At 35.2% G+C, this 16,779-nt stretch overlaps 1 protein-coding gene across 2 annotated transcripts; it reads right to left on the bottom strand.

Moving 5' to 3' along the window:
* Positions 1 to 414: 414 nt before the first annotated feature.
* Positions 415 to 11,618, bottom strand: LOC130096676 (uncharacterized). Of its 2 annotated transcripts, none has more exons than XM_056263281.1 (5): positions 11,532 to 11,618; positions 9,371 to 9,637; positions 4,522 to 4,788; positions 1,931 to 2,083; positions 415 to 611 (listed from the first exon to the last, which is right to left on the bottom strand). In XM_056263281.1, exons 2-5 carry the CDS (start codon positions 9,633 to 9,635, stop codon positions 442 to 444), a joined length of 855 nt encoding a protein of 284 aa, XP_056119256.1. In that variant the 5' UTR covers positions 9,636 to 9,637; positions 11,532 to 11,618; the 3' UTR covers positions 415 to 441. The 2 variants fall into 2 exon arrangements, with proteins under 2 accessions (XP_056119256.1, XP_056119257.1); XM_056263282.1 differs by having other exon boundaries at positions 9,371 to 9,640; positions 11,532 to 11,602.
* Between the last annotated feature and the right edge of the window lie 5,161 nt (positions 11,619 to 16,779).

Here is a 16,779-nt window from a genome sequence, read left to right as displayed (position 1 = left end):
TAATAAATACTTTTTAAATTCCAACACAACACCAAACAAACTAGATCTTTTGAAACAATAGGACTAGCATGTGCATTTCTTGCCTTTTATTTGATAAACATGATGCTGTCAACCAACAAACGCTCAAACAACATGAAAAAAAAAAACTATATTGTTAACACAAAACACATCTATTTAAAATCCCAAGAATAAAAACAGACATGATATTGATCCTTAATAACTTAATTAGCTGTATATTTCAGCATCATCATCAACATGCACTCTTAAAAATACAGGTTCCAAAAGTTTATTTTTACAGAAGAACCATTTTTGATTCCACAAATAACATTTGAATAATCTAAATAACCTTTTTCCACTATAAAGAAGCGTAAAGGCTCCATGGATGTTAAGGGTTCTTCATCAATGAACTTTATTTCCAGGAGTGTGAGCTGAAGTGCAGATTCACAGCAGAGGCAGCTCCGGCGTGTGGAGGAGCTCTCGCCCGACATCCGAGTCTCGGAGAGCGAAGAGAGTCACTCCAGAGCTGTACGCCGCGGGAATCATCAGATGCGACGTCTTCGGACGCTCTTCGTCCTTCTGCTCTTCTTCCCTGATCATCTCTCTAACTTGACCTATAATTATAAGAAACTCACGGTCAGTGGCTGAATGCATTAGCTGGACGATATAGGTGACATTTACAGTGTCGGTACACTGAACAACATCAGGCCTTGAAGAGAAAATAGAGTGCGCAGTGTGTAATCTGCATTATTACACGGCTGTGTGGAATACTTGATTCTGATTGGTCAGCAGCGCTATACGCTCACTGGGAATGTTTTTTCTTTGTTGAAGTTTTGCGTTTGTCGAGCTAATAAAATATTAAAACTCAGTCGAATCAATATTTTGTGTACAGTTATTTAATTATGCCATCCAGTATCGTGGACTCGCTCTCTCTTGTTTCATAAACGCAGCGGCGGCCATTTTGTGACTATTGTTTTTTACACTGTTGGATTATAACATACAAACTGGTACGATTTTAAAACATTTACTCTGAAATCAATATCTCTGATCTCTATAATTATTTATGTGTTGAAATGCTGTGTAATAAGTATTATGACTGTATACCGTATCTCTTAAATGTCCGTCTAGTTTGATCTCGCCGCTGAAACTGCTCTCTCCGCGAAGCTTTGAGTTTAAAGAGATGATAGAATATTTCAACTCAGATCAATATTTTGTGTCTAATTATTTACTTTTGTGGCAAGCAGCCTGTAATAAGCGGGATAATGAACATCCAGACAGTTGTTATCTCAGAATAAACCCCTTCAGGTGTGTGTGTGTTATCTCAGAATAAACCCCTTCAGGTGTGTGTGTGTGTGTCTGTGTGTGTGCGTGTGTGTGTGTGTGTGTGTGTTATCTCAGAATAAACCCCTTCAGGTGTGTGTGTGTGTTATCTCAGATGCAACCCCTTCAGGTGTGTGTGTGTGTGTGTGTTATCTCAGAATAAACCCCGTCAGGTGTGTGTGTGTGTGTGTTATCTCAGAATAAACCCCTTCAGGTGTGTGTGTTATCTCAGAATAAACCCCTTCAGGTGTGTGCAGGTGTGTGTGTGTGTGTTATCTCAGAATAAACCCCTTCAGGTGTGTGCAGGTGTGTGTGTGTGTGTGTGTGTTATCTCAGAATAAACCCCTTCAGGTGTGTGTGTGTGTTATCTCAGAATAAACCCCTTCAGGTGTGTGTGTGTGTGTGTTATCTCAGAGTAATCCCCTTCAGGTGTGTGTGTGTGTGTGTGTTATCTCAGAGTAATCCCCTTCAGGTGTGTGTGTGTGTGTGTGTGTGTGTGTGTGTGTGTGTGTGTGTTATCTCAGAGTAATCCCCTCCAGGCTGATGAAGACCTGATCCTGATCACCCGGTGTACAGGAGTGTGAACAGAACAGTCAAAAAGAGGGCGCCGTACCCTCCACATTTAATGTCTTCCAGCGCAGGTCGGGATGCTGATCTGAGATCTGTGACAGGTGAACATCTGGAGTCAGTCTCTTCAGAACATCTTCCCGGCGAATGAGCAGCACAGACTCGCTGCACAGACGCTCATGAACCTCCTCTTCACTCACTGTGGAAGAAAACAACAAGTGTAGGATCTAAGAAGGAACACAAAGAAATTTCATTACACTAAGGATTATGTAAAATTGCCATCACCACATGGTTATTTAATACACGGTGTGTTCATTCCAAAATAAAAGTTCCACTTCCGACACATCGGCCAAACAGAAAAATATCGGAAAAAGTATCGGACAAAGCGAATATTTAAAAAAAAAAAAAAATACCGTCTGATATATCAGTCGACCACTAGATTGTATTTTTATTTTATAGTTTACTGTTCTTTTACTTTACAATAGTTAATAGATTATTTAACTTTACTTTAGCTTGTATATTGTCAGGGCTGCGTCCTGAACTGTGTGTTTTTGCCTCTTCATGATGACTCGCTTGCTTTAGTCCTCATCTGTAAGTCGCTTTGGATAGGCGTCTGCTAAATGACTACATTTCTAAATGTCTAAAGTATGTTTGAAGTGTTTGAAGGTTGAGCTGCGAGCTCATTGGCTACTGATACAGCAGGAACCAATCAGCTGTGCCCTATATATAGAGAACGATGTGATTGCAATCTGGGCCGACAAAAAGTTGAAACGGTGGTGCGTTGAACACCCTGTTCTGATGAGGCAAGAGTCGCAACTACGGCAGCTGAGAAGGACATTCTCTGTGTTCTTTTCGAAGAGTTTTCAGAGCCGGATGAAATCGGTATAAACACGTGTTTAATTCTGCAAAACACGCTCGATGTTTCAGTCACCGCCCTCGCCGTCCAGAATAACAGAGAACATCCCAATCGAGAGAAGGGATTTGTGGAAACTGTGCTTCCTAATAATTGTGATCCAACATTTGCCTCGTGTTTCAGGATGAAAAGACAAACATTTCAGGTGAAGGATAATCCACGTTATGATCTATATGATCTTATTATTTTTATTGTGAGTACTAGGCTTATCATTATTGCTGATCACTGTTGATATGCTATACGTTTACTATAAAACTCTTACAAACATGTCTTCTGATATCTTCAATGTTGTGTATGCCGAGCTCCAGGACCCGTTGTGCGAGCCGTCTCTTTAATACCGCGTGGTTTATGTACATGTTGCTGCTGCATGGGCGGACATTTTTGACACACACACACACACACCAAACAAGAGAAGACGTGTCTCAAACCCCGTTACACACCGTTTCCATGAAACATGTCGTTCAACCCAGAAACTGTAGCAAAGGTTTGAGCTTGAACGTGCTCCAGTTTTCATTTCACCAACAAAATAAAAGTTGGTCCGACACATCGACCAAAAATAAAAAAAAATAAAACGTATCGGCCAACGCCGATATTTAAAAATGGCCAAATATCGGCCAATATATCAGTCGACCACTAGTTTTTATTTTTTACTGTACTGTAGTTTACTGTTGTTTAACTATACTATAGTTAATAGATTATTTAACTTTACTTTAGTTTTACAAATTTTGTTATGCGCTTTTTTCATTTTATTAATTTTGTTCTTTTTACACACAAATTATATAAAGTATCAGTGCAGAGTTATTTTAGTATCACTGATATTCTATTTTAGTTGTAATTAATATTTTAAATCAGGTTTTATTTTTATACTCTGTTTTATTATTTTTATATTATATTTATCTTACTTTGAAAGTTTTAGTAATTTTGTTGTGAGTTTTTGTCACTTCTATTATTATTATTATTTTTTTTAATAAGTCTCTATACTTTTTATTTCAGTTTCAAGTTTAGTTATTTCAGTCCATCAAGTTAAGCTAAATGAAAATTACTTTTTTACAGTTTCAGTTTCAGTGAACTAAATAAACCCGTGTGATTTGGGACTCTGAAGAGAAGTTTATAGATATTATATATATATATTAGGGGTGTAACGATTCCCTCATGTCACGATGTGATACATATCTCGATACTGAACTCACGATACGATATTATTGCGATACTCCAAGACATATGATAAAAGATTAACAACAAAATTACTGTTAATTTGGTTTTACATTGTGTGTGTAAATGAATATCTTGGACTCGGTGCTAAAACCCAAAGCACAGGACAATAGAGACACCAGAATAACAATATTCATGATTCTGAAGATGAAAATACAGAATTATTATAGACGAATCTTCTTGATCTTTCACTGACTAGATATATTTAAAATAACGTCGGCCACTTTTACTGGTAACATCAGATATTTGGCATTATCAGGACCCACAAATATCGCATTATTATACATTATATTCAACATTATATATAGTAGTTTAATGTAGTACTGACACTAAAACTGAAAACTAAAAAAAAATTCTCACACAGTAATTTCTATTTTGGTTGAACTATCCATGATACATATTGTTGCATTTTTGTATTGCGATGTATTGTGATTTGTGACACGATATATTGTTACACCCCAAATATACACACACACACACACACACAGTGATTCGTGTGATTTGTGACGCACCCACATCCAGAGGGTTGGTCATGAACACGGCTCTGGGTCCCACGCCGAAGATGAGCTGGTGGTGCCAGGCGTCGGGGATCTCCTCTCCTTCGGGAACGGCCTTCTGCATGTTCATGGTGGCGACGGGAACGGCTCCACGCAGGATCCACCGGGCCAACCAGGGCACCAGCTTCACCCTGCGGCGGGGAAAGAGCCCGAAGAACCGGCCCGCGACGAGCCCCGCGCTGGCCTGGTCCGCCCCGTCGATCAGCTGCAGGTGCGTCGCCCCTGGAGGAGCGCAGGCGTGTCGGGTATTAGAGAACTAAACACAGTACGGCTTAATATCAATATATCCGCGTAGCGCAGTACTCATCGTTACAACATCGTTAAAATAGTCGAACGCAGGCTCACTATTGGCCGACGCTGGTCATGTGTGTGTGTGTGTGTGAACAACCCAGAAGCGCTGCGCTGTTACACACATGAACTCACTCAGGCCCACAGAGAAGGACATGAAGAGTTGAATAAAGTCGTTATTTTTGTTTGTTTTTTGCGCACAGAAAGTATTCTCGTCGCTTCATAAACTTAAGGTTGAGCCGCTGTAGTCACTCGGACTATTTTAAAGCTACACTGTGTGATTTTTACCCCCATCTAGCGGTGAAAAGGTATATGACCATCCAGTGAATATTAGTTTCAGTTCCTCTCAATTCCGATTTCGTTTTAACTCCTACGGTGGCCAATGTAGTCCAAGATTAACACGGCTTCCAGTTCGACCTCGTCCGTGAGTGTTCCTTCACGTGATGAGGTTATTTTAGAAAACTATTATAATTTGCAGTAATTTAATTTGTCAGGTAACATATAGGTTATGACATCTATGTAAAATGAATAATAGTTTTATGTTTTCGTTATTTTTTTACCATTTCATTGCTAACATCAGTTATCAGGTTCCCAGACGAATGCAAGCTAATCTTAGTAAAGTAACTTTTATCAGTGCCATCGTTATTCTGTATGTTGTACGACATCACTAGCGTAAGGCAAAGTTTACATTGTAGGCTATATATTATTTTCCGTCTTAATTCTCTTTTTCGCTTCCTTGGCGACTCTGATACATATCCTGGAGAATAAGAGTGATCCTCCATCAGCAACAGATTTCAAAAAGGCTTTCAGGTTTTTATATATCAGTCTCAAGCAATCCCCCTCTTGACATTCGACACGGTGCCATCGAGTGTTAAAACGCGAAAGGCGAAGCTTGAATTAACGGGTATGTCCCTCTTTGGCTAATGTACTTTCAAGATGGAGGGGCAACATGGCGACCGACATTAGAACCCCTGACCCGTATGTATTTTCAATGGCATATTATACACTCACGAGAATACTTTATTACTTGAACGAAGTAAAAATACATTAATGAGCACATATATTTTTGAAAGAACTAAGTGTTTTTAGCTAAGAATAAACTAAAAAAGTTACACAGTGTAGCTTTAAGTATATGCAAACAGTTGGGATGTGCATCAGTGCATTCGGTCTTAAAGAGACAGTACTGTAATGTACCAGCTACTGTCTGTGTCATTAACGTCAATCAAACAATACAGAGTAAATCACTCACTGCTCTTGAGCGAATAATGTTATCTTTAATCAGAATCAATTTAATTCATACTATGCATTACATTTAAATATGCAATTGTGTGGTATTTTTTACTGCATCTTACCCGGATTCACTACGGTAAGTTACATCGTGCGTACAAGTAACATAAAACATTTTTTAAGACGAACTTCCAACTAAAGCGTTTCAGTAAAAATGGCCATGTTTTTTTGTGCTAATGTTTTGAAAACATTGAACGATCGTTCTGTCAACGTTACCAGAAGAACGTTTATCTTTGAGAGACTTTGAGAAATTGAGATAAACACGATGTATTTACAATTGAGATAAATTGAGATAAACACGATGAATAAACAATTCTGCAAGAAGAATTGATGCATTGATTATTAAAATGTTGTTGCATTGTGTACCTTTAATAACAAAAAATTATGATAAAAAAAAAAAAACAGCAAAAAATAACTATGAAGAGCTCAACCTGTACCAGCTTTGCTGTTCTAATATATATATATTAGGGGTGGAACGGTACACAGAAGTCACGGTTCGGTTCATACCTCGGTTCAGACGTCACGGTTCGGTACGATTTCGGTACAATGGAGGGAAAAGCAAAACAAAAAAGCAGAAGGCATTGTATTTTTTAAATAAGTTTTATTAATAAAGGCATAGAACCAGTTTATTTGTAGTGCACTGACAATAGTTTTATATAATTAGTTTATTAATTAAATTAATAAAAAGACAAAAAGACCTTGCGATGTGTTTGGTAATTGTACCTGTATTAATTTAAAATTAATTTGGTATATTTCAGATCAATATATTTGTTTTCCTTCATTTTAATTAACATTATTAATTAACAATGTAACATTATTCTCATCTGAATTATAAATAGTTGATTTCTGTATAAAATAATACTACCATTAAAAACGCATTCGATTTTCTTTTTTAATCAATGTAGAATGTGTAAGATTAGTGCTCCGAGGACAAGAAATGAAAACCAATGCGATGAATGTCCAAAAGATGGGACCCAGACTGTTTTGAAATGGAGTTGGATAAATATGTTTTGCTTTTAAAACAGCGTGTGTGTGTGTGTGTGAGAGAGAGAGATTTTGGTTGGGTGACAAAAGAGACTTTTGTGACAAAAGCACAATGTTGTGTTTTATTGCGAGTGTACACAAATATACACTCACCGGCCACTTTATTAGGTACACCTGTCCAACTGCTCGTTAACACTTAATTTCTAAGCAGCCAATCACATGGCGGCAACTCAGTGCATTTAGGCATGTAGACATGGTCAAGACAATCTCCTGCAGTTCAAACCGAGCATCAGTATGGGGAAGAAAGGTGATTTGAGTGACTTTGAACATGGCATGATTGTTGGTGCCAGAAGGGAGAAGCAGAAGACTCAGAAGACCAACAGCAGAAGACCCCACCGGGTACCACTCATCTCCACTACAAATAGGAAAAAGAGGCTACAATTTGCAAGAGCTCACCAAAATTGAACAGTTGAAGACTGGAAAAATGTTGCCTGGTCTGATGAGTCTCGATTTCTGTTGAGACATTCAGATGTTAGAGTCAGAATTTGGCGTAAACAGAATGAGAACATGGAACCATCATGCCTTGTTACCACTGTGCAGGCTGGTGGTGGTGGTGTAATGGTGTGGGGGATGTTTTCTTGGCACACTTTAGGCCCCTTAGTGCCAATTGGGCATCGTTTAAATGCCACGGCCTACCTGAGCATTGTTTCTGACCATGTCCATCCCTTTATGGCCACCATGTACCCATCCTCTGATGGCTACTTCCACCATGTCACAAAGCTCTAATCATTTCAAATTGGTTTCTTGAACATGACAATGAGTTCACTGTACTAAAATGGCCTCCACAGTCACCAGATCTCAACCCAATAGAGCATCTTTGGGATGTGGTGGAACGGGAGATTCGCATCATGGATGTGCAGCCGACAAATCTGCGGCAACTGTGTGATGCCATCATGTCAATATGGACCAAACTCCCTGAGGAATGCTTCCAGCACCTTGTTGAATCTATGCCACGAAGAATTGAGGCAGTTCTGAGGCAAAAGGGGGTCCAACCCGTTACTAGCATGGGGTACCTAATAAAGTGGCCGGTGAGTGTAAGTAAACACTTTGCAGGTTTAATGATCTGTATGAACAAAATGACGGAGTATGTTTTTTATGTTTCCACTGTTCGATCGCGGCCGCGCCTCTCTCTCACACACACACACAAACACACACACTCCAGCATTGCAATCTTGACATCGCAGCCTGTTCATTATGCGGTCACACCAAACGCGAATAGAGCGTCAGATTCGCGTCTAGTTCGCCGCTAGTCCAAAGCGAATAGGACACGCGTATAAAGCCAACGTTTGAAGTGAACGCGCGTTCAGAGCTAATAGCCGATGGTACAGATTATGTGTCCCTAAAGAACCCGCGTATCTAACAGTAGTTCCGCATTACATTAATTAATTTTCACGCGAGTTTTATTTATTTTTATACCGTGTATTCTCCGTGTAAATTCGCGCACCGAACCGTGACGCCCGTACCGTTTCGGTTCGGTACGAATACATGTACTGTTCCACCCCTAATATATATATATTGCTTTTAATTTATTTAGAATATTGTTAACAGTATAACTGTGCAGTTAATTCTCATACTGTATTTTCAAATAGTTTTGGAATATTTTTCCTCTCCCCAAATGTGTGAAAAATCAGCAAAAACACTTGCTGCGCGAGTGCAGGTAATCGTGATTAAAAAAAATAACTATAATATATACAGGAGAAACTCGAAAAATTTGGTGCAAATGGTGCAAAAGTTAATTTATTTCAGTAATTCAACTTAAAAGGTGAAACTAATATATTACATGCAAAGTGAGATATTTCAAGCCTTTATTTGTTATAATTTTGATGATTATGGCTTACAGATATGAAAACCTTTTCACAATATTCTAATTTTGAATTTGGGGGTTTCATAAGTAAGCCATAATCATCACAATTATAACAAATAAAGGCTTGAAATATCTCACTTTGCATGTAATGAGTCTATATAATATATTAGTTTCACCTTTTAAGTTGAATTACTGAAATAAATGAACTTTTGCACCATATTCAAATATTACGAGTTTCACCTGTATATATTGCTTTTAATTTATTTCAAACATAGTTAATATAATTGTGCAGTTAATTCTCATACTATATTTTCAAATTGTTTTGGATGTGCAAAAACCCAGTGCTGAGTGTGAAATGAAGCGTGTGGAGAGCGGGTGTACCAGCGTTGCTGCGCGAGTGCAGGTAGTCGTGCAGCGGCGCCGTGTTCCTCCTCAGACTCGTCCTCACGCAGGAGTTCACCGTCTCCGGCGCGACCGCGATGATGCCGAGCGCCTGAAGGACGTCCACCAGGGCCGTGGCTCCGCACGCAGAGACCCCGATCTGAAGAGTCTGCCTCTGGACCGCCTCCTGGATGCTCCACAGCATCGCCGTGTGGACCTCAGGCCCGGCAGAACCCTCCGGATCCTCAGACCCCATCAACTCCATCTCTGCTGGGTGCGGTGCTGGAAGACACATGCAGTCAGGGCTTTTCAATCTGTTACCATCCTCGTGCAAGGGACGCCCATCCTAACATTTAAGCTATCTATTTTCATGTATAAATCAATCAATTAATACCGTGAAAAATGTGTTATAAATGTGCAAAATATTTAGTTTTTATTACATTACTTAGTTGTTCTTTTCCTCTTGGACTCACTGTAATAATGTACTTTTATTTATTTAATATTATTATTTATTTAAATCAAATTCCATTTATTTTAATATTTTTTAAATCATTTTTTAAGTCCGGGCTTTTTAAATCTGTTACATGCAAGTGCAAGGGACATTTATGCTTTATATTTTCATATATAAAGATCCAATTAATACCGTGAAAAATGTATATTATAAATGTGCAAAATATTTAGTTTTTATTACATTACGTTGTTGTTGTTTTCCTCTTGGACTCACTGTAATAATGTCCTTTTATTTATTCATTTAATTGTATTTATTTATTTTAATATTTTTTAAATCATTTTTTAAGTCCGGGCTTTTTAAATCTGTTAGATGCAACGGATCCTAAAATTTAAGCTATATATTTCCATACATAAAGATCCAATTAATACTGTGAAACATTTATATTATAAATGTGCAAAATATTTAGTTTCTATTACATTACATCATTGTTTTTTCTTGGACTTTTAGATGCATTTTGTTCATTTATTTAATTTTATTATTTATTTATGTATTTAATAACTCAAATTTGAAATTTGAAATCAAATTGAAAAATTCCATTTATTTTAGTATTTTTTTATTTGACTGAATTTACTTTTTTTTAGATAGTTTAATCTAATTTTACCTTTCTAAGCTGCTTTATTTAAATGATGTTTTATACATTTATTTAGTTTTTATCAAATGTATGTATTTTATATATTTAAATCAAATTACTTTTTATTTATGTTAATCAAATGTATTAATTGAATCATTTAATCATGTTTTTAATTTAAATACAGTTGTATGTATTTTAATCAATTTATTTTAACCTAAAGTATTCATTTATTATGTATTTATTTTAACACAATTATTTATTTTTTCATTTGTTTTATTTTCATCAATGTATTTTATTGTATAAAATTATGTATTTATTTATTTTATAATACTATTTTATTTTAGCACTAACAATTCTGTTTTTTTAAATATTATTTATTTATAAAATTCATAAAAAGTACAAATCTTTAATAACTTTATTTTTACACTGTTTTAAGAAATTATCATTGATGACAATACAGCTCTGTTTCATGATAATAACAACGTCAGAAAATGTTCATAGATAACAACAGCAACATCATCATCGTAAACATAAACACAGCAAATTTTATTTATTATTAATTTTACGTAAAAAAAATTTAAATAAGAGACAAATGTTAATTTATTGATTATGATAATAATAATGTTCCGAATATAATTGTACATTTGTATCATAATTATACAAACTGTTTATAAATATAAAACTATAACATACTGTACATTTACAATTATTAATTCTGACTATTATTATTAATTTTTTTTATGAAAATGTCTTTTATCGTATGCCTGTTATTTATTTTACAATACCACGGCAAAGCACTCGAGGGCGTAGAGATATATGGTTTTACCATCGTTAAGCAGGTTTGGAGCAGCATTTTACCATCGTAAAATAAAATCTGTGACAGCGATATTTTAGCGTTCTGATGAACCTGAACCATGATAACACGTTCATTATACCGGGAGCCTTTTAGTTTTTATACATCACGACGCTCGCTGCAGATTTCAGGGTAAATCATCTATTTCTGCTTAAAATATATTATGTAAATATGACAACACAACTAAGATAAAGCATAAAAATGAAGCATTTGGTTCAATACAAACCGCTTCAGCACGAGGAACTCGACTTGACTCCTGACGGGCTCTGGTTTGTTTTTATTCCTTGATTAGCTCTCGTGACTCAGTTACTGAGCTGTGATTGGATGGGGGGGGGACTCCGTCAATGTGCTGTGATTGGATTGCGGGACTCCGACAGTGTGCTGTGATTGGTCTATCAAATGTGACAGATTTTTTTGGCGCATGAATCTCATAGAATTAAAAATCTGAACGTTTATTTAAAATTTGTATGGAAGCCTATTTCCGCAGGAAGAAAAATCATGCTCAGGCAAATCTTTAAAAGTTAGAATTATGACATAATAAGTGACTACATAATTATGACAAAAACATAAATTACATACTAATACAAAACATAAATATGAAATAAAAAGTGATGATTATGTAGAAAAGTCGACATTGTGAAAAGAATGCATAATTATGACATACTATGTGACATTAAAAACATAAATATGACATAATAATTATGGGATAAAAAGTCAAAATATGACAAAAACTTAAAATAGCCTAATCTTAGAATAAAGTCATAATTATGACAAGTCGACATTGTGACATAAAAAAACCCTAAATATGACATAAAAAGTAGACATTATGATATAAAAACAATAAATATTACATAATAATAAGTGAGATAAAAAGTCAAAATTATGACAAAAAAATCATAAATGACAAAAAAGTCAAAATCATAAGATAAATTCAAAATTATGACGTCTAGCCACACACACACACACAACATTTCAATTTCATATCAACTGACGCAATTAAAAATACGTTTACATATAGAAGATTACAGTTGACATAGGGCTGTCAAATGATTAATCACGATTAATCACATCCAAAATAAAAGTTTTTTTTACATAATATACGTGGGTGCACTGTGTATAATTATTTTGTATATATATAAATACACACACATGCATGTATATTTAAGAAAAAAAATATTATTTATATATAAAATATTTATATTTATATGTAATATAAATTATATATAAATCTATATACAGTATATACATGAAAATATTTCTTAAATATATACAAGCATGTGTGTGTATTTATATATATAAAATAATTATACACAGTGCACCCACATATATTATGTAAAAAAAAACTTTTATTTTGGATGTGATTAATCACGATTAATCATTTGACAGCCCTAGACCATGGTTTCGTATAAGAGTAACACTTATGCTAACTGGTCCCGAATGGCTGATGTCAGAGTTACAGTTATAGTTTCGCTTTCGAGCACATTTAAAAGTGAGAGTAAAAGTGAGAGTGTGTTCAGTCAGTGAAAGCGGGCTGATGTACACACATCTCGGACGGGAACGATGCAAACCCCAGCTCGAGTGCAGAGCTAAACACTCCGACCTCGACTGTGAACACGTGACCCTGTAGCGATGAGAAGGGCCTGAGTGAGAAGGGATGATTCTGTCCTCCGGAACCCGAACTCGACCCCTTCCCTTCAGAGGATTTACATTCGCGTTGGTCCTGCTGTCGACATGCGCGTGCACGGGTGAGTAGCGTTACAAGCCCAATGGGATGTATTATAATCATTATTTCTAAGTGGAAAGCGACTATAAAAAACAATTATCTCTCTCTATTCTATTTTATTATCGTATTATATATTCGGGTAGGGTAGTTAATCAAATGTAGCCTATTCATAAAAGTCTTAAAAATATACAAAATGAAAGATCGTGTTTTTCCCCCCGTTTATTTATTTACAAATGATGACATGCCCAAAAGGAGGTTTTGTCAGATTTACGACTTCTGGGTGCAAATTTGTGATAGCTAACAAAAATGCAAACGTCGTATATGAAAACGTTCTGAAAACGTCTTTTTCTCTTGGTTATGTGAACGTGAAGGGAAATTCCATTTCATCATTCTTCAAACAAGTACCATAACTTCCAACTAACGCGTTTCAGGAAAAAAACGCAATAGCCTAAATAAAGTTTTTTTTTTTGTGCCAATGTTTTGAAAACATTGAACGTCAACATTACCGGAAGAACGTTTGTTCATTACTTTGAGAGACTTATAAGGAAATTGAGATAAAGTCAATATTATGAAATTATTGTTTATAATTATATTAAAGATTCATAATTATGACATAAAAAACATAAATATGACATAACACATTGACATTATGACATAAAAAGCTATGACATACTAAGTGACATGCTTATCCATAATTATGACATTTAAAACATAAATATGACGTACGAAAGTGATAATATTGGATAAAAAGTCAAAATAGGACAAAACTTATAATGAAATTTAGATAAAGTCGACATTATGACATATAAAACATAAATGACATAAAAAGTCATAATTATGCCATAAAAAGCAGACATTATGACATAAAAACCATACATATGACATAAAAAAATGATAATTATGAGATGAAAAGTCAAAATTATGACAAAAATTCATTAAAAAACATGGAAAAAGCAATGTATAAATGAAGTTTTTGTGCTAAGATTTTTAAAACACTGAACGAACGTTCTATTAGTTTTTCTCAGTTGCTTTGGTACATTTCTCGAATCACTCTCGACATTTGTAAAACAGAAAGTGCATTTCTCAAAACAATCCGTACACATAGCAAAACATTTCTCTCAGAAGTGAATATCTGTCAGTGAACATATCATCAGAATGACCTTGTGTCGTCGTGTACGGATAAGACTTGGTCAAAGTAGTGTTGTCAGTATAACGGTGTACTCTGGAGATGTTCTGACGTAAACTATGGCTAAAGTTTTGATGACCATTATTGTAAATTGTAGGTTACACACCTTAGTGTGTGTGGGAGTTTGATTGCAAGAGACTGGACAAGATTCACATTTACGCTTTTACTGTAATCTGGAGCTCATTACAGTAGGACAGTAATTGAGATGATGATGATGTTGTTATTGCCTGCACACACAGACTGCGCTGAACACAACGTCACGGCCCAGGCTGGAGGAGCGGCGGTTCTGCCCTGCACGTGTCCACCGGGCCAGCCTCCACATCTGGTCTGGCAGAAGGCCGTCGGTGAGCAGATGCTCGTGGTCAATAACTATAGAGGAGAAGACGACAAAGACGATCGAGTGGAAGAGTATCGTGACCGAACAGAGCTGACGCTGACAGAAAACTGTTCTCTGAAGATCCTCAGAGTGACTCCATCAGACCAGGGACTGTACCAGTGCTACTATCAGATAGGACCCGTGAGACACGACGACATCTATCTGCAGGTCACAGGTCAGTGCAGTGCGTTTGGTTACACTGAGGAACAATCAGGGTTATTATTGATAACTAACAACACTACAACAACTTAAAAAACATTTTTGTAACTAATAAAATAAGTCATTTTCGTTTAGTTTAACTCACTAAAGCACTAAATTAACAAAAATGAAACTAAAATATGTTTTTTAGCAACCATATAGACATATATATACACGATAAAATCATACAAATAAAATAAAAGTGAAAATTATACAGGGTTATTATTGATAACTAACACTAAAACAACTTAAAAAACATTTTTTTGACTAATAAAATAAGTCATTTTCGTTTAGTTTAACTCACTAAAGCACTAAATTAACAAAAATTAAACTAAAATATGTTTTTTAACAACCATATAGACATATAGACACGGTAAAATCATAGGCCTACAAATAAAATAAAAGTGAAAATTATACAGGGTTATTATTGATAACTAACAACACTAAAACAACTTAAAAAACATTTTTGTGACTAATAAAATAAGTCATTTTCGTTTAGTTTAACTCACTAAAGCGCTAAATTAACAAAAATTAAACTAAAATATGTTTTTTAGCAACCATATAGACATACACGATAAAATCATACAAATAAAATAAAAGTGAAAATTATACAAACGTGTGCGTTTGGTTACATAACTTACATTGAGGAACAATCAGGATTATTATTGATAACTAACACTAAAACAACTTAAAAAACATTTTTTTTAAATAATAAAATAGGTCATTTTAGTTTAGTTTAACTCTAAAACATACAAATTAAAAAATAAAACTGAAATATATTTTTAAGAGCCATATAGACATATATACGGTAAAATCATACTAATAAAATAAAAGTGTAAATTATACAAAAAAGATAATAAAAAAAAAACAATGAACTGAATTTGCAATTTAAAAAAATGGTAATTATGGGATAAAAGAAATATGACAAAAATTTAGATAGTCATAATTATGACATAAAGAGTCGACATTATGACAAAAAAACATAAATATGACTTAAAAGTAGATGTTAAATATTAGATATGACATAAGTGAGATTAAAGACTAAATGAGATTAAGTTCATAAAATGACACACAAAAAAAGCCGAAATCAAGATAGATTAGAAAATTATGACTTATTTCCACAAAAAAAAAAAAATTCATATTCTTAATCTTATAATCTCAAATCAAATTTATTTCCAAATTGTTCATTGTTCTTTAAAACATATGAAGTCAACGCCAACATTAACCCCAAAAAGCCAAACCTAAATGGATAAATACGTTGCCATTTTGCATGAATATTATGTTATAAATATAATTTAGCCTTTTAAAGATAAATGTGAGCTCTCCATGCGCTCGATCAGGAGATGTGCCTCATTTTCACAGTTGACTTGAACGGTGTTCATTTGATCTGTTTATCAGGCTGATCCCTGGGAGCTGAAGCCATGGCTTTGCTGATAACCTTTGGCTCATATTTCATCTCACGCGACCGTATGAGTTTGTATATCAGATTACAGGGTTGCATCATGCATCAAAAGGAATGGTTTCTATAGAGGTTTAACTTTGAACAGTGCGCACAATACCAGGCCTAAAAAGTTTATCAACAACACCTTTGTATTATTATTCCAACACATATTATGCAATGAACTTTGGCTGTTTCTGTAGCTGATCGAGGTTCAGAGTTTGGCGTGTTTATCATCAACACTCTTGCTGTTTCTTTAGAAACACAACCAACTACAGAAAAGATTTGGACGGTCCAGAAAACTGTGGTGACGTCTTCAGTTTGCGGGCTTGTTGTCATCGTGATCATCACAGCGGCTGCTGCAGTTTATGTGGGAATTTCTCGCAAAAATAGACGTCAAATGAACGGTAAAGTCCATTTTTTTCCTTTATGACTTAAAGGGACAGTTCACCTTAAAATGTAAACTCTGTCAGTAATAGGGCTGCAACTAACGACTATTTTAATAGTCGACTAGTCACCGACTATTGAAACGATTAGTCGACTAATCGAATAA

This window comes from Rhinichthys klamathensis, unplaced genomic scaffold (genome assembly GCF_029890125.1).
Source record: "Rhinichthys klamathensis goyatoka isolate OS25496 unplaced genomic scaffold, OSU_Roscu_1.1 h1tg000205l_1, whole genome shotgun sequence".
NCBI lineage: Eukaryota > Metazoa > Chordata > Actinopteri > Cypriniformes > Leuciscidae > Rhinichthys > Rhinichthys klamathensis.
This window is presented reverse-complemented; position numbering and strand designations above follow the sequence as displayed.